This window comes from Salmo salar, chromosome 26, assembly GCF_965601325.2.
Source record: "Salmo salar chromosome 26, fSalSal1, whole genome shotgun sequence".
Taxonomy (NCBI): Eukaryota; Metazoa; Chordata; class Actinopteri; order Salmoniformes; family Salmonidae; genus Salmo; species Salmo salar.
Window position 1 is genome coordinate 27508812 of NC_138316.1, and position 25786 is coordinate 27534597.

At 42.8% G+C, this 25786-nt stretch overlaps 2 protein-coding genes across 2 annotated transcripts; both read left to right on the top strand.

Annotated features, from left to right (window-relative positions):
* Positions 1-105: 105 nt before the first annotated feature.
* tars3 (threonyl-tRNA synthetase 3) lies at positions 106-16983 on the top strand. The gene is made up of 19 exons (XM_014176058.3): positions 106-461; positions 3644-3733; positions 3910-4097; positions 4350-4473; positions 4571-4695; positions 4847-4964; positions 5114-5178; positions 6480-6558; positions 6669-6815; positions 9551-9649; positions 9875-10041; positions 10583-10745; positions 12345-12482; positions 12608-12685; positions 12905-13005; positions 13428-13532; positions 13709-13781; positions 16188-16302; positions 16537-16983. The coding sequence occupies exons 1-19, from the start codon at positions 120-122 to the stop codon at positions 16683-16685; spliced, it is 2466 nt and encodes an 821-aa protein (XP_014031533.1). The 5' UTR covers positions 106-119; the 3' UTR covers positions 16686-16983.
* Positions 16984-17547: 564 nt separating this feature from the next.
* On the top strand, positions 17548-24297 carry LOC106587559 (TM2 domain-containing protein 3). The gene is made up of 6 exons (XM_014176064.3): positions 17548-17706; positions 18066-18161; positions 18279-18439; positions 18582-18756; positions 20805-20880; positions 22771-24297. Exons 1-6 carry the CDS (start codon positions 17601-17603, stop codon positions 22934-22936), a joined length of 780 nt encoding a protein of 259 aa, XP_014031539.1. The 5' UTR covers positions 17548-17600; the 3' UTR covers positions 22937-24297.
* The last annotated feature ends 1489 nt before the right edge of the window (positions 24298-25786 follow it).

The following is a 25786-nucleotide window of genomic DNA, read 5'->3' on the forward strand; positions in this document are numbered from 1 at the left end:
CGACATTAACTGACTGTTCTAAATGTGAAAGTTACAACACAAAACTAAAGCGCAAGAGGGCGCTATGACTCCATTCCCATTCACTGTTGATGACCGGAAGACCCTATTCCCAGTTGCTGATGAAAGAGAATAGTAATTTAAAGATGGCGGAGTGCATGGCAGCACGTTTGACCGCGCAAGAGGAGCAAATAGAGCTCCTCACTCGGGAATTTAGCCTCCTACGAGACGGGCTAAATGGTGGATCAGAGGTCGCCAGCATTCTCGCCAGTTCTCCGGAGCTGGAGAGTTTACGGAGCGAGAATGAGAAGCTCAAATTTCGTCTCGTGCACCTCCGCCGGGGTCTCCAGGAAGAGCTCGCCCTGGAGGGACAGGGCAAGAGGGGCACAAACAAAGGCCAGGAGAAGACAGGGAAAAAACAACAACAACAACAACCAAAGAACCGCAATTATGATAATAATAAGGTAGCTAGCTAACCACCTTAGTGCATGTCAATTGTGTGGTTGCATGTGGCCTGTAGCTTGCTGTCCTAGTCCAACCAGTAGTTGCCTAGGGAGCCTATAGTGGTTACTAGATAGTGCAGATCGGGAGTAGGCGGAGACATTATCCAGCATCTGTCAGATAATAATACGGTCGTCACTAGCTTCCATGGCCACAAAGTCATGATTATGTCTAAACCCCGACCATTTATACAATGTATCTAATTAAAAACGACCACCCCCTCATCACTGTCAAACGCTCCCTAAAACACTAATGCGAGCAGGCCTTTCTAATCGACCTGGCCCGGGTATCCCGGAAGGATATTGACCTCATCCCGTCAGTAGAGGATGCCTGGTCGTTCTTTAAAAGTAACTTCCTCGCCATCTTAAATAAGCATGCCCCTTTCAAAAAAATGTAGAACTAAAATGTGGCTCCGTTGGTAGAGCATGGTGTTTGCAACGCCAGGGTTGTGGGTTCGATTCCCACGGGGGACCAGTACGGAAGAAGAAGAAAAAAATGTATGAAATGTATGCATTCACTACAGTAAGTCGCTCTGGATAAGAGCGTCTGCTAAATGACTAAAATGTAAATGTAAGAACAGATATAGCCCTTGGTTCACTCCAGACCTGACTGCCCTCGACCAGCACAAAAACATCCTGTGGCAGACTGCACTAGCATCGAATAGTCCCCGCGATATGCAACTGTTCAGGGAAGTCAGGAAAGCAAAGGCCAGCTTTTTCAAACAGAAATTTGCATCCTGTAGCTCTAACTCCAAAAAGTTTTGGGACACTGTAAAGTCCATGGAGAATAAGAGCACCTCCTCCCAGCTGCCCAGTGCACTGAGGCTAGGAAACACTGTCACCACCGATAAATCCACGATAATCGAGAATTTCAATGAGCATTTCTCAACGGCTGGCCATGCTTTCCTCCTGGCTACCCAACCCCGGCCAACAGCTCCGCACCCCCCGCGGCTACTTGCCCAAGCCTCCCCAGCTTCTCCTTCACCCAAATCCAGATCGCAGATGTTCTGAAAGAGCTGCAAAACCTGGACCCGTACAAATCAGCTGGGCTAGATAATCTGGACCTTCTCTTTCTAAAATTATCCACCGCCATTGTTGCAACCCCTATTACCAGTCTGTTTAACCTCTCTTTCGTATCGTCCGAGATCCCTAAAGATTGGAAAGCTGCCATCTCCCTCTTCAAAGGGGGTGACACTCTAGACCCAAACTGTTATAGACCTATATCCATCCTGTCCTGCCTTTCTAAAGTCTTCGAAAGCCAAGTTAATGAACAGATCACTGACCATTTAGAATCCCACCGTACCTTCTCCGCTGTGCAATCCGGTTTCTGAGCTGGTCACGGGTGCACCTCAGCCACGCTCAAGGTACTAAACAATATCAAAACCGCCATCGATAAAAGACAGTACTGTGCAGCCGTCTTCATCGACCTGGCAAAGGCTTTTGACTCTGTCAATCACCGTATTCTTATCGGCAGACTCAACAGCCTTGGTTTCTCAAATGACTGCCTTGCCTGGTTTACCAACTACTTCTCAGATAGAGTTCAGTGTGTCAAATTGGAGGGCTTGTTGTCCGGACCTCTGGCAGTCTCTATGGGGGAACCACAGGGTTCAATTCTCGGGCCGACTCTTTTCTCTATATATCAACGATGTCGCTCTTGCTGCGGGTGATTCCTTGATCCACCTCTACGCAGACGACACCATTCTGTATACATCTGGCTCTTCTTTGGACCTTGTGTTAACAAACCTCCAAACGAGCTTCTATGCCATAAAACACTACTTCTGTGGCCTCCAACTGCTCTTAAACGCTAGTAAAACTAAATGCATGCTCTTCAACCGGTCGCTGCCCGCACCCGCCCGCCCGACTAGCATCACTACTCTGGACGGTTCTGACTTTGAATACGTGGACAACTAAAAATACCTAGGTGTCTGGTTAGACTGTAAACTCTCCTTCCAGACTCATATTAAGCATCTCCAATCCAAAATGAAATCTAGAATCGGCTTCCTATTTCGCAACAAAGCCTCCTTCACTCAGGCTGCCAAGCATACCCTCGTAAAACTGACTATCCTACCGATCCTAGACTTTGGCAAACACTCTACTCAGCAAACTGGATGCAGTCTATCACAGTGTCATCCGTTTTGTCACCAAAGCCCCATATACCACCCACCACTGCGACCTGTATGCTCTCGTCGGCTGGCCCTCACTACATATTCATCGCCAGACCCACTGGCTCCAGGTCACCTATAAGTCTTTGCTAGGTTAAGCTCTGCCTTATCTCAGCTCACTGGTCACCATAACAACACCTACCTATAGCACGTGCTCCAGCAGGTACATCTCACTGATCATCCCCAAAGCCAACACCTCCTTTGGCCGCCTTTTCTTCCAGTTCTCTGCTGCCAATGACTGGAACGAATTGAAAAAATCTCTGAAGTTGGAGACATATCTCCCTCACTAACTTTAAGCATCTGCTGTCAGAGCAGCTTACCGATCGCTGCAGCTGTACACAGCCCATCTATAAATAGCCCATCCAACTACCTACCTCATCCCCATATTGTTTTTATGTACTTTTTTTGCTCTTTTGCACACCAGTATTTCTACTTGCACATCATCATCTGCACATCTATCACTCCAGTGTTCATTTGCTACATTTTAATTGCTTCGCTACTGTGGCCTATTTATTGCCTTACCTCCTTACTCCATTTGCACACACTGTATATAGATTTTTTTCTATTGTGTTATTGACTGTACTTTTGTTTATCCCATGTGTAACTCTGTTTTTTTGTCTCACTGCTTTGCTTTATCTTGGCCAAGTCGCAGTTGTAAATGAGAACTTGTTCTCAACTGGCCTACCTGGTTAAATTAAGGTGAAATAAAACATTTGATTTTAGACCTAACCATGCAGCCAACCTTTTGCCTAACCCTCCCCTGCCCCTGGTCTCGAAATAGGTTGACAGCTCGGTGTGTAGTCCACTGAACATGCTTATGGAACATTATATATATATATATATATATATATATATATATATATATATATATATATAAGATAACCGTTATTTATTGTGCTTTACACTAAGTGGAATGTCAATAACAATATTTGCATGTTTTTGTTCACCTATAAACCAAACCTTTGAATTTACACCTCTGTGCAGGCAGCAACTCATGAGACCAAACCTGTTGTTGATAAGGAGAAGCCAGAGAACAAGAAGAAGAAGGCACAGGGAGGGGGTGGTGGCAGAGAGGTAATGATTAGGAACATTACCTCCCAAAGGTCCAATATCCCATACATCTATTCTAGAAGTCCCATGCATGCAATCAAGCGCTCCTTCAAAGTTGTGCAATATCCTTACCAATACCCAAATAATTCCCCCAGTTTCTTTCCCTAAGTTCCTATAAATCACCATGTTACTCTTTCCAGCTGAAACCGTGGCCTGGCTACATCTCGGAGCGCATGCAGCTGTATGAGGAGCTGAAAAAGGAGAGCGATGCCCTGCTGGCCAGGAGAGCTGCAGACAGCCAGCCCATCACTGTGGAGCTGCCAGATGGACGCAGGATGGAGGGTCAGGCCTGGGTCACTACCCCCTACCAGCTGGCCTGTGGCATCAGGTGAGGGGTCTGGAGCTTGTCTTGGACCATAATATCCCTGTCCCATATATTTTTGTGCTGTGCAGTCAACTCCAATGGCCATTGTCATGGCAAAAACATTCATCGAAGTTGGCAGCATAGACAAATCTGGGACCAGGTTAGGAGGATCATGATGTTACTGGGAGACATCAGTTGCACCCCTCTGTCTTTGCCATTGTTTGTATCAACACATGAGCACTTTGTGGTGATGGTGGTATATGGTATTTCTCTCAGTCAGGGCTTGGCTGACAATGCAGTGATTTCCCGGGTGAACGGGGACCTGTGGGACCTGGATAGACCTCTGGAGAAGAGCTGCTCACTGGAGATCCTGCGCTTTGACAATGATGATGCCCAAGCTGTGAGTATAATGTGCCCTCTGGGCTATCATACTCTCTAATCTCTATAGTCTTTGTTCTTGGAGGTAGTAACAGAGATGTTTCCGCTCCTTGTTTCAGGTGTACTGGCACTCCAGTGCCCACATCCTTGGTGAGGCCATGGAGCGTTTCTATGGAGGCTGTCTGTGTTATGGACCACCCATTGAGAATGGCTTCTACTATGACATGTTCCTCGATGGACCCCAGTAAGCATCTATCATTGTTAAGAAAAAACAGGCTTCCAGTCTCCTTTATAAAGTAATGAGCAGAAATGATACAGAGCTGGTGTGGTGAGTAGCCTATGACAGGTGTGTTGTTACTGAGGGTTCTGTTTGACCTGTGTCCTGTCCTGGCCAGGGGTGTGTCGAGTACAGAGTTTGACTACCTGGAGGCGCTGTGCAAGTCTGTGGTGAAGGAGAAACAGCCCTTCGAGAGGCTGGAGGTCAGCAGGGAGACCCTACTGAAGATGTTCAAGGTGAGAGGAGAGGATCTCTCCACCCTCTGGTGAAAGATTGTAGCTCGATTATATGTTTTATAGATGTTTCTTTTTCATTGGGGTTGTGAGTAGATCGGCAGCAATTCGTATTTATTTTTTCCCCAATCTGTTTTCCTACATATTTTCAGTACAACAAATTCAAGTGTCGCATTCTGAATGAGAAAGTCACCACACCCACTACAACAGTCTACAGGTAAGCAGCTCTTGATGTTTAGTTGTAAATCACAGAATATTATTTGGTGTACAGCAACTATTCAGAAGACTGGTTTAACATGTTGGTGAATTTGAAGAACAGAAATAGGACTGCACTCCAGTAAATGAACTTAAATTGACATTTTTATCGCTGCACAAACGTTTCGGGTATGAGCCCTTCAGCGTGCAAGGCAATAGCAATCATTGTCACACCAACAAGACCACATAGGTGGGCATAATTATAAATTCAGCCATTATTGGCCCAATCAAGAGATCCCAGCAGAGGGAGCTTTGGGCGAACCGTGACGATCAAATATAGATCTATAGACACACAATACAAATACATGATGTCATTACCTAAATATTTGGCATATTTATAACCTACTACAAAAAAAACAAGAAAAAGCCTCATTAAGGCCTGCTGGGGCAAGAGTGGCCTAGCGGTCTATCCAATATGTGTCTCATTGGGGAGGTAATTGATCCCTATCTCCTCCCCTATGTGGCGCTTTCACCAATTCAGTGCCCATATAACGTAAGGCACTTAGGTCATGATTATGGCTGTTGAAATTTCTGGCAACAAGTAATTATTTTTCCATCATGGTTTCGAATGGAGCTCTTATGCTCACATATCCTTGTCTTAAGTTCATGTTTGGTCTTCCCCACAACATTAAAGTTACAGGAACAAACTTAAGTAGATATACAACATATTTTGTGTTACATGTTATTCTACCTCAAACCTTTATCCTCCCTCTCGAATGGGGATGGATAAGAGAGTTCCCTCTGATCATGGCATAACAGTGGACAGTTGTGACAAGGAAACTGCCATCGGGAATGATGAAATGCAATGCTTTTTTTATTAGGCAAATCTGACCGTACTAAACAATCCATTTACATTTGAGTGTCTCTTATAGCAAGAACTCGGGAGGGATTCAAACGCTTTGCCAAAGCTGGGGTCACTGTGTAATATGTGCCAATGTCTATTAACCACTTCCTTAATCGACCTTGAAATGGGACTGAAGGGGAACACAAAAGCTAAGAGGGAGGAGAGGGATTCCTTTGACGTGGTTGCAATAATGCATTCCACTCAGCTTGTCTTACTCTCTTAAGGGAACTGTCCAATAATTCTTCTTTATACCCTCTTGTTTTGAATCATTCACATAAATCTTTGGAATGTACATCAAATTCTAAATCGAAGGATTGCGAAGGATTAGGCTTTCATATATTATGGTAAACTATTTTTTTATGAATTTGAAGACCCTCACTGGTCCATGCCCTGCTAAAATGAGGAATCTACTGTTTTAGATGTGGGCCTCTGATTGACCTGTGTCGTGGGCCCCATGTAAGACACACAGGAAAGATTAAAGCCTTGAAGATCTACAAGGTATGTGACGTGACGCACACACAGACTGCAATATCCAATCATTTCTTAAGCTGAAAAACAGTGTCACAATATCTCCTCTCCGCTCCACTCCTTTCCTGTAATATCGACAGAACTCTTCTACGTACTGGGAGGGCCGTTCAGACATGGAGACCCTGCAGCGTATCTACGGCATCTCCTTCCCAGACTCCAAGATGCTGAAGGAGTGGGAATGCTTTCAGGAAGAGGCTAGGAACAGAGACCATCGGAAGATTGGAAAGGTCAGTCCTCACTGTGGGGTGGTCACTTTGGGAGTTGACCGAGGAAGACTATTTAGTTGGTTTTGGTTTCTTAACACAGCCATTGAAAGAGACCCTCAATTAATATAATGATATATGTTCATATATACTGAACAAAAATATAAATGCAACATGTAACAATTTCAAAGTTTTTGTTGAATTACATTTCATATAAGGAAATCGGTCAATTGAAATAAATGAATTATGCCCTAATCTATGGATTTCACATGACTGGGCAGGGGCGCAGCCATGGGTGGGCCTGGGAGGGCAGAGGTCCACGCACTGGGGAGCCAGGCCCAGTGCGTGAACCTTTTTTTTTCCCCCACAAAAGGGCTTCATTACAGACATACTTTTTGGGGATCTTTTATTTCAACTCATGAAACATGGGACCAGCACTTCACATGTTGCGTTTTATATTTTTGTTCCGTGTATTTTAGCAGTCACTTTTATCCAAAGTGAGTTACAGAACTGCCAGCATTGAAAGTGACAAATCACTCTAATTTACTCTGTATTTTACAAATGGACCTGAAGGCGCCAGCAAGCTTCAGTTCGCCTGGTGGCTAGACCTTCGCTTGGAAAACGAGAAAAAAGTGGAAATAAACTCAGCAAAAAAAGAAACGTCCTCTCACTGTCAACTACGTTTATTTTCAGCAAACTTAACATGTGTAAATATTTGTAGGAACATAACAAGATTCAACAACTGAGACATAACCTGAACACGTTCCACAGACATGTGACTAACAGAAATGGAATAATGTGTCCCTGAACAAAGGGGGGGTCAAAATCAAAAGTAACAGTCAGTATCTGGTGTGGCCACCAGCTGCATTAAGTACTGCAGTGCATCTCCTCCTCATGGACTGCACCAGATTTGCCAGTTCTTGCTGTGAGATGTTACCCCACTCTTCCACCAAGGCACCTGCAAGTTCCCGGACATTTCTGGGGGGAATGGCCCTAGCCCTCACCCTCTGATCCAACAGGTCCCAGACGTGCTCAATGGGATTGAGATCCGGGCTCTTCACTGGCCATGGCAGAACACTGACCTTCCTGTCTTGCAGGAAATCACGCACAGAACGAGCAGTATGGCTGGTGGCATTGTCATGCTGGAGGGTCATGTCAGGATGAGCCTACAGGAAGGGTACCACATGAGGGAGGAGGATGTCTTCCCTGTAACGCACAGCGTTGAGATTGCCTGCAATGACAACAAGCTCAGTCCGATGATGCTGTGACACACCGCCCCAGACCATGACGGACCCTCCACCTCCAAATCGATCCCGCTACAGAGTAAAGGCCTCGTTGTAACGCTCATTCCTTCGACGATTAAGGCGAATCCGACCATCACCCCTGGTGAGACAAAACCGCGACTCCTCAGTGGAGAGCACTTTTTGCCAGTCCTGTCGGGTCCAGCGGCGGTGGGTTTGTGCCCATAGGCGACGTTGTTAGGCGTCTCACAGTACGCACATTGCAATTTATTTCCCTGGCCACATTTGCAGTCCTCATGCCTCCTTCCAGCATGCCTAAGGCATGTTCACGCAGATAAGCAGGGACCCTGGGCATTTTTCTTTTGGTGTTTTTCAGAGTCCATAGAAAGGCCTCTTTAGTGTCCTAAGTTTTCATAACTGTGACCTTAATTGCCTACCGTCTGTAAGCTGTTAGTGTCTTAATGACCGTTACACAGGTGCATGTTCATTAATTGGTTATGTTTCATTGAACAAGCATAGGAAACAGTGTTTAAACCCTTTACAATGAACATCTGTGAAGTTATTTGAATTTTTACGAATTATCTTTGAAAAACAGGGTCCTGAAAAAGAGACGTTTCTTTTTTTGTTGAGTTTAGTACGGTTTGGCCATTTTGAGACTCCATGGCCAGTATACACTTCCTCAAAATAGAAAACTCTAGAAATCTGTAATTAATTTTTACGTTTTTTGCTGAGGAGTTCTTAGTCGTGCAATTTTACATCTAACTTAGATGCTTGGTGCAGTAGTTCCAATGAAAAAATGTGCATGAAAATGAGTCGTCTCTAGTTGAATGACAAAGAATTTATTGAAGAATCCCTTAAATTGACCACTCATGGACGAAGGGGCATATACTTCGGCTTCCGAAGTTCGGCTGGCCTCAACAACAAAAAATGTGCCCAAACAGCCGGGAAAAAACCCTTACCGAAGTCCAAAACGAAGAAAACATGATAATGTCTTCATAATATATGCATGAACTTTCGACTACGAAGTATGCGGACGCTTTAAGCACTGCATGCTTACTGTTGTTGCTTGGTTGTTCCTGTGTGTCTAACTGCATGATGTATCAGTGAGTCATACTATGTGAGCTCCAGCTGGTCCTCAGACAGGCTTGATCTATCCTCCCTGCGGGAGACACAGATGGCAGCAACCCCACGGCCTGGCCACAAGTGATTACAACACAACACTGATCTTTATATTAAACCATGGACTCGCTGCTGCTTTTATTTTCATTTTTGTTATCCAGGGGGACAAAGTCTAAAGTAATTTTTAAACATGTTACTCCTATGATGGTGTGATTCTTTTCATTTAGAAGTTGAAGGTTTAGAAGTAGAGGACATGTCTGTGGGTGTCGTTCATGGACAGATTTGCTGTCGTTTGATTTAACTTGTTCCCCACAGAGAGGAGGAGCTGCCTCACTATCTGTAACTGTCAATCTGTGAAGTCTTTAAGCTTCCCCTCTGTTTGTCTCTACTGTACAACAGGAACAGGAACTGTTTTTTTTCCATGACCTGAGCCCTGGCAGCTGCTTCTTCCTCCCGCGTGGAGCCTACCTGTACAACACACTCACTGACTTCATCAGGGTAAGACGAGACCAACCAGCCTCAACCACCTTCACCTGATCACATCCAAAAGGCAGAGAAGCAATCTGTCCATCTTCTGCCAAGATACAACAATACCCACCTGTAGAATTCCCAATTACAGCATGTTCATGGACTACTTTGGTGCTTTATAACCATAGTAACTGAAAGGATGCTGAAGTTAAGTACCACTCAGTCTTGCTGTGATCTGGTGAATGTACTTTGCAGGAGGAATACTGTAGAAGAGGTTTCCAGGAGGTGGCCTCTCCTAACATCTATAACAGTAAGCTGTGGGAGACTTCTGGCCACTGGCAGCACTACAGCGACAACATGTTCTCCTTCCCAGTGGAGCAGGACGTTTTTGCACTGAAGCCCATGAACTGTCCTGGACACTGGTAGGTACATTGGTTTGTTATTGGGCCGATTTCCCGGACTAAAAACCAACTCCGTGGCCTTGTAGTTAGTGTCCATCACTCTGAGGTTGGGAGTTTAATCCCCGCCTGAGTTATACCAAAAGTGGTAAAACTGGGACCCAATGTGTCTGCTTGGAACTCAGCATTAGGAGATAGATTGGGGGTAAGGCCCTGCAATAGACTAGCGTCCTCTACAGGGGGTGCACTTCTACATCAAGCTGCCTCACGCTGCAGAAACAGCAGATGCAAGGCTACTTGATTACTTACTAGACTAAAAACCATGCTCAATGGAGAATAGCCACTGAAATAACTTTACTCCAAGACCAGGCTTAACCTTTGTCTGGGAAACTGGCCCTCCCTATATGTTATTGGTTAATATGAAGGTATGATGGCTTATAAGGAAGGTACTTTCAAAGCATTTATGTAACCTTAACTACTCCCATTGCTTCAAATGCATATCTTCTCATCCATCACCCTCTTTTTCCGTCCACCTTCTCCTGGATCCTCCCGTTCTCTTCCTCAGTCTGATGTTCAGCCACAGACCTCGGTCATGGAGGGAGCTGCCTCTGAGACTGGCTGATTTCGGGGTGCTCCATAGGAATGAGCTGTCAGGGACACTGACCGGCCTTACAAGGGTGCGCCGCTTCCAACAGGATGACGCTCACATCTTCTGCACCATGGAACAGGTACAGTTGAAGTCGGAGGTTTACATACACCTTAGCCAAATACATTTAAACTCAGTTTTTCACAATTCCTGACATTTAATACTAGTAAAAATTCCCTGTCTTAGGTCAGTTAGGATCACAACTTTATTTTAAGAACGTGAAATGTCAGAATAATAGGAGAGAGAATTATTTATTTCAGCTTTTATTTCTTTCATCACATTCCCAGTGGGTCAGAAGTTTACATACACTCAATTAGTATTTGGTAGCATTGCCTTTAAATAGTTTAACTTGGGTCAAATGTTTCGGGTAGCCTTCCACAAGCTTCCCACAATAAATTGGGAAGATTTTGGCTCATTCCTCCTGACAGAGCTGGTGTAACTGAGTCAGGTTTGTAGGCCTCCTTGCTCGTACACGCTTTTTCAGTTCTGCCCACGACTTTTCTATAGGATTGAGGTCAGGGCTTTATGATGGCCACTCCCAATATCTTGACTTTGTTGTCCTTAAGCCATTTTGCCACAACTTTGGAAGTATGCATGGGGTCATTGTCCATTTGGAAGACCCATTTGCGATCAAGCTGTAACTTCCTGACTGATGTCTTGAGAGGTTGCTTATATATATACATAATTTTCCTCCCTCATGATACAATCTATTTTGTGAAGTGGCTTTTTTTTTGTGGCTTCTTCCTTGCTGAGTGGCCTTTCAGGTTATGTCGATATAGGACTTCTTTTACTGTGGATATAGATACTTTTGTACCTGTTTCCTCCAGCATCTTCCCAAGGTCCTTTGCTGTTGTTCTGGGATTGATTTGCACTTTTCTCACCAAAGTACGTTCATCTCTAGGAGACAGAATGCGCCCTTCCTGAGCGGTATGGCGGCTGCGTGGTCCCATGGTGTTTATACTTGCGTACTATTGTACAGATGAATGTGGTACCTTCAGGCATTTGGAAATTGCTCCCAAGGATGAACCAGACTTGTGGAGGTCTACAATTGTTTTTCTGAGGTCTTGGCTGATTTCTTTTGATTTTCCCATGATGTCAAGCAAAGAGGCACGGAGTTTGAAGGTAGGCCTTAAAATGCATCCACAGGTACACCTCCAATTGACTCAAATTATGTCAATTAGCCTATCAGAAGCTTCTAAAGCCATGACATAATTTTCTGGAATTTTCCAAGCTCTTTAAAGGCACAGTCAACTTAGTGTATGTAAACTTCTGACCTACTGGAATTGTGATACGGTGAATAATCTGTCTGTAAACAGTAGTTGGAAAAATTACGTGTCATGCACAAAGTAGATGTCCTAACCGACTTGCCAAAACTATAGTTAGTCAACAAGAAATTTGTGGAGTGGTTGAAAAATGAGTTTTAATAACTCCAACCTAAGTGTATATAAACTTCCGACTTCAACTGTAGGTGACCAGACCAGCTATGACTATTGAAGAGGAACATCTTATTAAAGTAGCTAGGTACCAGGGTTGGGGTCAACTTCAAATCAGGAAGTAAATGGACATTTCTGTTCCAATTTTCCTCATTTCTTTATGAAATGGAATTGACCCCAACCCTGCTGGGTACTTAACCTCCTCGCCATTCAGATGACCCTCTGTATTCCCTTTCTCTCTCTTGCAGATTGAGTCTGAGATGAAGGGCTGTCTGGACTTCCTCCGCTGTGTCTATGACGTCTTTGGCTTCTCTTTCCAGCTGCACCTTTCAACCCGTCCAGAGAAGTACCTAGGAGATATCGCTATCTGGAACCAGGCTGAGAAGGTAGAATTAAACATGCGTGTCCATGAAATATTCCTGAAATGTCGCATAAAGAAACATAATTTAAAGAAAGAATGACCCAGGATGTATTTTGAAATGTATGTTCATTGATTCCCTCTGTTTAAAAGCAACTGGAGAACAGCCTGAATGAGTTTGGGGAACCATGGAAACTAAACCCCGGAGACGGTGCTTTCTATGGACCCAAGGTTTGTATTACAGCAGCTGATATTTCCTTGCTCTATATTTTCTTCACCCCTTCAATTAAATAAGGTCTAGAATTCTCAGGAAATCTATTTAATTAAAGGTTTGTACTTATTATAGCCATGGATATTTCCCTGATAGATATTGCATTTCCCCTTCAATTAAATAAGGTCTAAAACTCTCAGGAAGGAAAACCATGTAATACTTTTGTTGTGCCATTTCAGATTGACATTAAGATCAAAGATGCTATTGGCCGATATCATCAATGTGCAACCATTCAGCTGGACTTCCAGCTTCCCATCCGCTTTAACCTGACCTTTGTGGGGTGAGTGGGTCACCTAATCAAACTAGTCGCGATACAATGCTGAGTCTGTATCCTGTTATAGGAAGCAAGATTAGTCATTAATCCCTCCTTCAGTATGAGTTCTCACCTGAACACTTTGTACTAGAAAGTGGACTTAAAAGTCCTTTAAATAATTGGATTTAAAGTTGGATTTTTAATGAGGTAGAAAACATTATGAAGCTCTATAAACAACTGTATAAATTATATTCAAAAAGGTTAAAAAAAAGTTGTTTTATCTCGATGAGACTAACCTCATCGAGATAAAAATGTTTGAACCTTTTTGAACATAATTTATAGTTGTTTATAGAGCTAAAGGTAGAATAAATAATGGTTAAATACGTAGTTGTCATTGAGCATGACGTGGTGCTGTGACTGATATTGATGTTGAATCCTGTGACATGCAGGAAGGACGGGGATGACAAAGCGAGGCCAGTCATCATCCACCGGGCCATTCTGGGCTCTGTGGAGAGGATGATAGCCATCCTCACTGAGAACTACGCTGGGAAATGGTGAGTAGCAAAATTAATTTGTTGTGTTACATAAGATGCAATCATAGACTGGAAAATCAGTCATGTATAAAGATGTTTTTTCTGCTCTTAAATGTCTTAATTATGTCTGTGTGTGTGTGTGTATATATAGTGTTTTGATTTGCTACGTATCCAGCCATATTGTGTTTCTTCTCCAGGCCCCTCTGGCTGTCCCCACGTCAGGTGATGTTTGTGCCTGTCAACCCTACCTGTGAAGAATATGCCAAGAGGGTAACCCTAGCCTTCTATTTCTCAAACTTGTCTTCCTTTCATATTTCTACAGTTTATGATCAGGGCCGGATTAAGAAATCATAGGCCCTCCCCCCTTCCCGGCACACCATTTTCCGTAAACAAATCTGTGTACCAAGATCCAAATTCAATGGGTGGTAAATTTACTGTTGACGAAAAAGCCATAATAACATTTGTCATGTGGCATAGGCTACAGTTGAGCAGAGGCATTTTTAGGATTTCCACACATAGTGAATTTGTTTTTAACAGGGTCCGAAAAAAATATCTGCCTTTTACATGACAGAAGACATAAGCTGAATATTTTTAAATACCACACAAATGACCAAAATGAGTGGCTACTCTGATTGACAAACTGAGATCAATCTGGTCTTGAATTCAAACAAACAATAACCCAGGCCAATGAAGCGACACACAGATTGTACAATATTAGGAGGAAATATATATACATATACAGTATATATAATAGGCTACAGTCGACTACTAACTAAAATGTCCAGCGGCACAGTGACTCAACTAATGAAGATTAAACCATAAACTACTCACGGTGATAGGCTATTGCCACGACGAGCACATCGGCTATCTCAAGATAAGCTACTTTTAAAAATATTGGTGCTGTTCGCTAAAAATTAGGAGTTGTTGAGAACAATTTCTTTCTATTGGTTCTACAGACAGATTAGTTTTCAATTTTCAGCAGTAGGCAAACTGTACGTTTTTCCTGCAATTGTATTTTGAAATTTGCAAAAGGCAAACCGACAACTGCAACCAACCATAGAATATAATCCATTGATGGCAGTTCCCATTAGTCAGGACTGGCATCCATTTCCTAGCGTACCCATGAGTTTAACAGTCAAATTGCCAGGGTAAGAGGTTACAAACCCCTTCTATGGATTATATGTCTATGGCCACAATGCGAAAAACTGTATATTTGGTGCGCATGCTGCCCAAACTGCAGCCTTCCTGACTGTAGGCACACCGGTAAATGCCAAAATAAAGGAAACACTTGAGTAAATGAGAGATACATAGTATATGTTATGGTGTGGGGTGCAGTTTCTTGGCATGGTTTAGGTCCACTTGTTAAATCTATGCCAAGGCGCATTGTAGCTGTTCTGTCAGCTTGTGGTGGCCCAACACACTTTTTAGTCACTTTATGTTGGTGTTTCCTTGATTTTGGCAGATACCTGTATGTACATGTGATAAAAATAAACCCAGTTATTTTATTAACTATTGATCCTCTATGGCAAAATTATGCTCTGTGGTGTATTTTTAAACATTGAGAGGGGCTCCTGTGGTTGGATACAAAAATTACGTACACTGAACAAAAATATAAACTCAACTATTTAAAAGATTTTACTGAATAACAGATCATATGAAGTAAGGAAATCAGTCAATTCAAATGAATTCATTAGGCCACAATCTGTGGATTTCACATGACTGGGTATACATATATACATCTGTGGGTCACAGATAGCTTAAAAAAAAAAAAAAAAAAAAGGGGCGTAGATCAGAACCACCATTTGCCTCATCCAGTGCGACACATCTCCTTCGCATAATCAGGCTGTTGATTGTGGCCTGTGGAATGTTGTCCCAATCCTCTCCAATGGATGTGTGAAGTTGCTGGATATTGGCAGGAACTGGAACACACTGTTGTACATGTCGATCCAGAGCATCCCAAACATGCTCAACGGGGGAGTATGCAGGCCATGGAAGGCCTTTTATTGTCCCAGCACAAGGTGCACCTGCGTAATGATCATGCTGTTTGATCAGCTTCTGTCAGGTGGATCAATTATCTTGGCAAAGGAGAAATGCTCACTAACAGGGACGTAACAAATTTGTGCACAAAATTTGAGAGAAATATGCTTTTTGTGTGTATGGAAAACTTCTTTGATCTTTTATTTCAGCTCATGAAACACAGGACCAACACTTTATATGTTGCGTTTATATTTTTGTTCAGTGTAATATTATTTCTTTTTTTGTCTCTTACGGGCTTGGGCCCAGCCCCTGACTCACACAATTGACCAGTCACATTTATTTATGCAGTTACCCAATAAAGGCAGGGTCCCCCAGTTACCCACATGGGCCCCTTACCAACTCTCCTCCCCCATCTGATGATTAGCAGAGCGGCAGCAGCATCAGGCTGTCAACACTCATTGAGAGCGGGTCCTATTGTGGCATAAAAAATGTTGTTGATATACTACATGTATAATATGTATTGTATTTTTGTTTTTTTGTTAAAAAAAAAAATATATATATATTTGCCTCCTCTTGGGCCCCCCATGGGCCTGCTGCACATTCATCATTCCGTTCATAATGATATTAACATATGTCTGTTGGCAGTTCCATTCATTTTTTATGAATTTGTATTTACTGAGTGGTTATTCTGTCCTTCAGATGTGTAAACAGTTTGTGGAGGCCGGATTCATGGCAGATGCTGATCTCGACTCCAGTTGCCTCCTAAACAAGAAGATCCGCAATGCCCAGTTAGCCCAGTACAACTTCATCCTGGGTAAGAAGGATTATTATAGTAGATTTTTATTTATTTTTTTAGCCATTCATATATTCATGACTTTACCACCTCAATGTTTGCTAGTATCGAATTTTCTCAGCTGCCAAAAACATGATTGTACTCATCACTACGGAAATATTGTTGTTGAAAATGTGAATGTGTTAGGGCAGCTGTGTTTGCTGGGATTTGGCAGTGTGGGGACTGTGAGCTGCTTTGTGCTTTGTGTCTTGGCAGTGGTTGGTGAGAAAGAGAAGCTGACTAACAGCGTGAACGTACGTACAAGGGACAACAAGGTTCATGGAGAGCTGTCTGTCTCTGAGGTGCTGGCTCGCCTGACCCTGTTGAAAGAGTCACGCTGCCGGAACGCTGAGGAGGAGTTCTGAGGAGAGATAGGGTGACCATATGGTTCCCAGAAGACAATGTTTTATGCCAGATAGTTTTCTCTGTCACAATAAAAGAACAAAAGGGACATTTTATGTGAACGCAAGAGGTCTGTGTGGAAAGGATAGACATGGAAAGGGGTAGATTAAATGTATTGACATGTTTGAAAAAATATAATTTTCTAATCAACTGACAGACCCTTTCTGTATTTGGAGTAGTTGAATATGTATGTTTCTTTGATTTATCTAATCAATTTGAAAGAATTGTGTCAGGAAGTGAGAAACAATATTGGTGGTGATGTATTTGGTACAGTTGTGCAGGGTTTCTTCAAACTAGGCCCTAGGGCCCCCCCCCCCCATTCACATTTTGGTTTTTGCCCAAGCACCACAGCTGATTCAAATAATCAAAGCTTTTTGATAAGTTGGTTATTTGAATCAGCTGTGTAGTGCTAAGGAAAAAAACAAAATGTGCACCCATGGGGGGCCCCAGCACCGAGTTTGGGAAACCCTGCAGTAGTGTATGAAAGACCATGCAAGAACAGTTTTTTACACTAATCTGAAGGATAGAATGTGGATGAAGGAAGATGTCATGAGAATATTATTTATTGGGTTGAGGTTAAGCCAAATAAAACACTTTTGGGAAATATTAAATAAAATCATGAAGTAGCTCTGTCCTCTTGTTGGATTGTATCTTGGAATAAAATATTGCCTCAACGTTTTCCCTCCCCTTTTGTCTTATTTTTCATTGGAGATGCAAGTAACTTTTATCATTTTTCATTTGACAAAAAATCTACTTTGACCCTCTTGAGGTCTCTGCTCTTAAATAATCTTGACGTCAAGAAGTAAATTCATGCGTCCCCTTTAAATGGGCGGGTCACAAGGCTAAGAAAGGGATTGAAGTTGATTTACGTTAGCACAATGGCTACCGTCAGTCAGATTTGGCCATTTGAGAGAAGACGCTGCCTAAAAGCCCATGGAATCATAACACTGTTATTTTTGGATCTATGTTTGCAATGTGTGAATGGTAAGACTATGTAACATCACATATGCTAAAACGGATTTGTATAAACCAGGGCTAAGCTTCATCTGTGATTTCCCCCCCCCCCCCCCCCCCCCCCCCATGCTAGTTAGCTAGCAAAGTGGTTAGCTGGCATAACGCATTACATTAGCTAGCTAGGTAACAAGAGCTTATGGCTAGTATCCACACAATGGTAGTCTGCAGGTCTACAGACAATTTACTGTATTCTGTTCCTACTGTATTTTATCTGGCAAGCTAGCTAACATGTACAATTGCTCCAGCAAGCTGTGTTTATTAGCTTGCTAGCTATAACAGCTAACTACATGATGCACCCTCCCCCTTATATGCCAACTCCTGTCTTCCAGGGTACCTGAGCTCCCCACACGTGGGCCAGGAGCCCCCTTACAGCCGAGATGCTCAGCCAGTCATCACCAGCCCGGTGGTTCCTTCTCCATCATCTGGTAAAATCTCCATCCATGGGATGTTTTTATCATGTTGACACTGACAGTGCCTCTTTAGTGTGCTGTTACTGAATGAGGTCCATGGGACAACCTATAATCTTGTGAATTGTTTTGCAGCATCTCCAACTGATTCAGATGGCTATGCTGCCAAATGCCCCAGTGGGGGTCAATGCAACAGACTGCCTGCTGACTGCATCAACTGCAGCTATCACCACAACTGTAGCTATGGTAAACTAGCGTCTTTCTCTTGCAAGGCCAAGAGAGGAGTCCACTGCACAGTGAGTTCATTTCGCCAGTTGGACACAGATTGTTCTTGACAAAGAACAAGGAGCTCCATTTACAAAGAAAGTACGTAACTGTAGCACTTTGTCATTGTGCTGTTGATGCTTCAGTATGCTGTTTATTTTTCTCTGCTTGCAGGCGGAGTCGGGGAAGCAGCAGACCAACTTCTCCCTGTCTATCACGTGCCAGTTCTGCTGGCAGCTGGACCTGTCTCAGTACAGATGCTCCAACTCAACCAGCTGTATGACCGTTGCCTGCCCCCGCAAATGCTACAATGCCACCTGCCAAGTACTGGACCACGTACACTGCTTAGGTATACACTTACTGTACAGTGTGTCTGGTTCATTATTATTCAAATACATACATGCCCCTCATATATATTTGGACAGTGATGAGATCAAGTGTTTCATGAGGCAACAGTCCAGAAGTATGTCACCTGTTATTTGAGGGTCTTTTCATACATATATTTTACCATTTAGAAATGAAAGCACATTATGTATGTAGTCCCACCCATGTGAAGAAGTCAAGTATTTTGTCAAATGTTTAGTATTTGGTCCAATATTCCTTGCACGCGATGACTACATCAAGCTTGTGACTCTACAAACCCCTTGGATGCATTTGCAGTTTGTTTTGGTTGTGTTCTGGGTTATATTTTGTCAAAGTAACTGAATGATGATCATTTTCTTTCTGAGTAGATAAGATAATTTTATTTCTGAGTAGATAAGATACTTCTGAATACAATTAATCCTGATAATGCCATTATTAAGAAAAAACCATGAATGAATCATGAATAATGAGTGAGATTGAGGCTACAACAAAACATGCTAAACTCACACCATTACCGATATCCCGGGAGAATGGTATTTTTTGGGGGGTATGATCTTTGTGCCTCTAACCGTCTCACTCATCATTATTCATAATTGATTCATGATTATCTATAATCATGTTAGCATCCACATGAATGTAGAAGTGTTCAGAAACATCTTCTATTCTTACTTACAATAAAAGTGACTCAAATGGCACAAGACATTATTCACCATTCAGTTCCTATTGGGAAAAACAAACTGCAAACGCATCCAACAAGTTTATAGAGTCACATGCTTGATGTAGTTTTGGCATGCAAGGAATATGGAACCAAATTCTAAACTTTTGACTTCACTATAAGTTAGTTTGTCCAAATACTTATGACTTCTTCAAATGGGGGGACTAGTTACAGGAAGTGCTTTAAGACCGATATGTATGAAAATACCCTCAAATAAAACATTCTATCCCAAATCTAAAATGCTGGAGTATAGAGCCAAATGCTTCACTGTCCAAATGCGTATGGAGGGGAGTGTATACTGCCCAAATGTGTATGGAGGGGAGAGTATACTGCCCAAATGTGTATGGAGGGGAGTGTATACTGCCCAAATGTGTATGGAGGGGAGTGTATACTGCCCAAATGTGTATGGAGGGGAGTGTATACTGCCCAAATGTGTATGGAGGGGAGTGTATACTGCCCGAATGTGTATGGAGGGGAGTGTATACTGCCCAAATGCGTATTGGAGGGGAGTGTATACTGCCCAAATGCGTATTGGAGGGGAGTGTATACTGCCCGAATGTGTATTGGAGGGGAGTGTATACTGCCCGAATGTGTATTGGAGGGGAGTGTATACTGCCCAAATGCGTATTGGAGGGGAGTGTATACTGCCCAAATGCATATTGGAGGGGAGTGTATACTGCCCAAATGCGTATTGGAGGGGAGTGTATACTGCCCAAATGCGTATTGGAGGGGAGTGCATACTGCCCAAATGCGTATTGGAGGGGAGTGCATACTGCCCAAATGCGTATTGGAGGGGAGTGCATACTGCCCAAATGCGTATTGGAGGGGAGTGCATACTGCCCAAATGCGTATTGGAGGGGAGTGCATACTGCCCAAATGCGTATTGGAGGGGAGTGCATACTGCCCAAATGCGTATTGGAGGGGAGTGCATACTGCCCAAATGCGTATTGGAGGGGAGTGCATACTGCCCAAATGCGTATTGGAGGGGAGTGCATCCTGCCCAAATGCGTATTGGAGGGGAGTGCATCCTGCCCAAATGCGTATTGGGGGGGAGTGTATACTGCCCAAATGCGTATTGGGGGGGAGTGTATACTGCCCAAATGCGTATTGGGGAGGGGAGTGTATACTGCCCAAATGCGTATTGGGGGGGGGGGGGGGGGGGGGAGTGTATACTAGCCAAGTGCGTATGGGGGGGGGGAGGAGTGTATACTGCCCAAATGCGTATGGGGGGGGGGGGGGGAGTGTATACTAGCCAAGTGCGTATGGGGGGGAGTGTATACTGGCCAAGTGCATTCATTACAACTGTCTTTTGTTCTCAGGTAAAAGAGTATTTCAGAAACGTTTGTACTGCAACTGGACAGGAGGGTACAAGTGGTCTACAGCACTGGCACTCAGGTAAGACTCCTGCACAAGCACACTGTCAAAACCTCTTAAGGATCTGACCCCTTTTTTCAATTTCTGCCTAAAATGACATACCCAAATCTAACTGCCTGTAGCTCAGGACCTGAAGCAAGGAGATGTATATTCTTGATACCATTTGAAACTAAACACTTCGAAGTTTGTGGAAATGTGAAATTAATATAGGAGAATATAACACATTAGATCTGGTTAAAGATAATACAAAGAAAAATATATGCTTTAAATTATTATTTTTACTAGCTTTGAAATGCAAGGGAAAGGCCATAATGTATTATTCCAGCCCAGGTACAGATTTTGCCACTAGATGGCAGCAGTGTATATGCAAAGTTTTAGACTGATCCAATGAACCATTGCATATCTGTTCAAGATATTGTATCAAGACTGCCCAAATGTGCCTAATTGGTTTATTAATCCATTTTCAAGTTCATAATTGTGCACTCTTCTCAAACAATAGCATGGTTTTATTTCACTGTAATAGCAACTGTAAACTGGACAGTGCAGTTAGATTAACAAGAATGTAAGCTTTCTGCCCATATCAGATATGTCTATGTCCTGGGAATTTTTTTGTTACTTACAACCTCATGCTAATCGCATTAGCCAAGTTAGCTCAACCGTCACGTGGGGGGGACACCGATCCCGTAGAGGTTTTAAAGGAAGGCTGAAACAAAAAAATGGCTTATCTGGTTGAAAATGGCCTATGTGGCATCGATATTAGTCAGAAACATTTATTTTGGTGCCAAAACTGACTACAAAGTGTAATTAGGACAACATTTTAAGTCTGTATCTTACAAAACTGATTTACGAAATCAAGAACAACAGTGTTTTCCTTGGGTTGGGTTTAGATTTCAATTCTGCCCACACAGAACTGCTGTCTGGCACAGCTTGCAATACTCAAATCATCCAGAGCACAGGTGCACGTGTGCTGCAGTGCATGCTATCCAATCGTAGCAGCAGAATCAACCTACAGCCCTGCCCATTTCTTTACAGGCAGCAGAACTACCAATAATTGACAGTCTTGGGTTGAAAGAATAAGACTTCATTATAAACGGATGGGTTTTTTCCAACTCAAACGTTCGTGAGCTAACGTTAGCATCACAAACACAACTGTCATCAAAGATAGTCTAGTAAGGAGGAAATGCATAATGCACGGAGCATGGGATTTTTGACCAATCACGTTATTGTTGTAATGCTGCGTTACGCTTTTGTTACGCTATTCGTCACGCAATCCCTTATTGAAAGTACAGTGGCTGTTTGGGATATTTTAGCTACGGTGACTGTAGAGGGACAAACAACAATAGAGTCCAGGTTACGATATAGCTAACATAACACACCCACATCGAACCACACCTCCAAGATAAAACTTTTTTTTTTCTTAACGAGTAGCACAAACCCAGGGGAAATCGATGAGTTCAGCCCCCCCTTTAAGATCACCCCACCTGGCTTAAGTGTGTTATAACTTTCTAATCGTTTCTTTGGGTTTCTTATACTTTGAGTCTTTTTATAAAACTTCTTTATCCTTGAGAAAAATATTCATGAAAATCCTTTAATTTGTAAAATAAATGAGTGACTTTGGTAGCACAACAGTCACTCAAATCTTTTAAGGACAAAACAAGCCGTGATGATGAAGGTTAAAAACAGCGTGTGTCCGTCTTACCGCCTCTGACAACAGAAACATCAGCCGTCATTTTCTTTTAATTTCCCGACAATTGTACATGTTGATTTGCCACCCGTTGTCAACACCAAGAAGGTGGTCTACGGCCGACTTTCAATATGGTGTGCCTTGCCGCTTAGATATCCATGTCATCTATGCTCTTCACTGTTAGCAGTAGAATCCCAGTTGTGTTATTGTTGTGTTTCTATCTGCAGCATTACACTAGGTGGATTTGGGGCTGACCGGTTCTATCTAGGCCAGTGGAGAGAGGGTCTGGGCAAGCTGTTCAGCTTCGGTGGCCTGGGCATCTGGACCCTGATTGATGTGCTGCTGATTGGGGCGGGCTATGTGGGGCCAGCCGATGGCTCCCTCTACATCTGAGACCTGTGATTGATGCCCACTCCACAGGCATGATGGTTGTAGGGTTGATACCCTCTCCATTTCAGTTCAGACTGTCTGACTGTAAAGATCCACTCCATGGAGATGCCATCCCATTATCACACCATCTGCTTGCCCAAATTCCCACTGTCTGCAAAGACTGACTTCTTGTCCCATCTGCCACCAGTGCAGCTTCACGGTCAGCCTTGTCAGGTCCGCCTCTAGATCATCAAGCCCAAGCATCCTTCACTGATATACTGTAATACAAGCTGCACTGAGCATCGTTTTGGAGTTGTTTGGTTAATGGTGATTAGAGTTGGCCAGGCTGATATGGACTGACTGGAGAATGGGAGGTAGGCACAGTTAAGCAGTGCTTGGAATTATATTGTAACAATGGCCACCTATGGGGCTCCTTACTCACTGCATGGTCATGCATAGGAGACCAGTAACCATGGCTTCGGAACACAAAATTGAGTTATTATTATAATACCGATAACAGAAACAAAAAGTGCTTGGAAGAAAAGCAGTGTTTCTTCCCTGCAGGTTTTGTAAAAGCATGTGGTACCTGCTAAGTGTGATGGACAGTAATGTGCATCGGTGGATAGCAGATCAACCTTTCAGTGGTCTCTGCAAACCAACCAGCAAGAGAATACTTGAACGGTTATTTTCTTTGGAGTGTAACATTGATACATGAATGTCAGATTGTGTGGTTGAAAATGTGGTTGGGATACAGATTTGGGGAAATGACATGGTGGTTATTATGGCTGGGGCTTATATTGTGTATTTACATTGTGGATGTGCACCACAGGAGGCTGTTGAGTGGAGGACGGCTCATAATAATGGCTGGAAAGGAGTGAATGTAATGGCATTAAACACATGGAAACCATGTATTTGATACTATTCCACTCCACATTACCATGAGCCCGTCCTCCCCAATTAAGGCGCCACCAACCTTCTGTGATGTGCACCAATATGTATATGTCAGATTTCACCATTACATGGCATTGCACTACAGCTCTGCATTCCCAAAACACACAATCTGTTTTCGTAAAGCTGTGCAGGCTTAAACTAGGTCACTAACTGGTTCAGAATGGTTTTAGTACTAGTTTAAAGAACTTGTACAACAGGTTTTTTCTTCATATACGTAGCTTTCATGATATTGTTCATCGCTAATCGCCCAGCCCGAATGGTTACGATATGTAGCCTCCCATATCCAGAGCATAGGTATGTGTGCTGCACAAACTGGTAACCTATATTTCTGGTGAAAATGTGTTCATGTTCTGGAGGTAGGATTTTAGTTTCTTTGGAACACTGTAATGACAGATGTTTAAGAAAATTGTAAATATTAAACTTGTGAAATGTTATTGAACTTTGTGCCTTATTGTCTTCAGCCTGCTGTTAGTATTTTCTAGTATTATAAGCATACTTGAATAAACAAAATCATCTGGTCTGTTATTTCCATGATTGACCTAGACTTCACCTCTACATTCTTTCACAGATGCCTGTGCTTTTTCACACAGTAAAATTCCCCGCCTCATTGTAACGATACTGTGAAGCAGTGCCATTGGATACAGAAATACAGGCCTACAGAAAGAGAAGCTCACTACTGTAATTCAACATCTCACTGACTAATGGTTATGTGAATACATACACTATATTACATACAGTATCTTCTGCATTGGTCCTAGCATTGCTAGCATGTGTTAGCGCTTCTCATTGGCTGATCTGCAGTAAATGTCTGTATACACTCCCCATCCTCAGTTCCTCACTCCCACATCACTTACTGTTATGAACCACCTCCAACAGAATGTGTTTGAGCCAAATCAACTGACCGCCACCTCTACATTTTGGCTGGCAAGGCTACACAGTTAGAATAATAAATGCCAGTCATCCTCATGCCACATATCTCACTGAGCATGAATACAACCTGTAAGAAATTGTTTAATTTTGGGTTATGTATTTTTAACCAAACGCTTCTCAGTTGAGGCTGACGTGTATCTCAACGAGTAGCATCTTAAAATACAACGGCAATAGAACCACCATATCACCTAGTCATTTCTGATAAAAACATGTCAACAAAAAGACTGTCCAATCGATGATACGAATCATCGATGCTATACTAGACAATCAGTACTGAACAGAACAGGGTAATTCTTTAATTAAATGAAAGCAGTCTTACTGGGTTAATTGACATTTATGGAAACATATTGTGAATATCATTACTCCTATGAGCACATGTGAGTTCTCTTAATAGGACAGTCATTTGCATGTTCAAATCCATTGAGAGTCAACAATCCTAAGTGAATCAGAACACAACTTCCATTGTGGTGAAATCCCCTATGATTAGTTTAGAATTGTTAATCGTGAGTGATGAAGACAAAAGACCATTCATTCATTCCTGTCTTATGCAAGAAACAGTTCGTTTGGCATCATTTCACTGGATCTACTAGTAACAGCAGTAGGCTACTGGTTCCTAGGATGTTATACAGTATACTGAACAAAAATATAAATGCAACATGTAAAGTGTTGGGCCCATGTTTCATGAGCTGAAATAAAAGATCCCAGAAATGTTCCATAAGCACAAAAAGCTGATTTCTCTCTAATTTTGTGCACAAATTTGTTTACATCCTTGTTAGTGAGCATTTCTCCTTTACTAAGATAATTAATACACCTGACAGGTGTGGCATATCAAGAAGCTACTTAAACAGCATGATCATTAGACAGGTGCGCCTTGTGCAGGGGACAATAAAAGGCCACTCTAAAATGTGAAGTTTTGTCACACAACACAATGCAACAGATGTCTCAACTTTTGAAGGAGCGTGCAATTGACATGGTGACTGTAGGAATATCCAC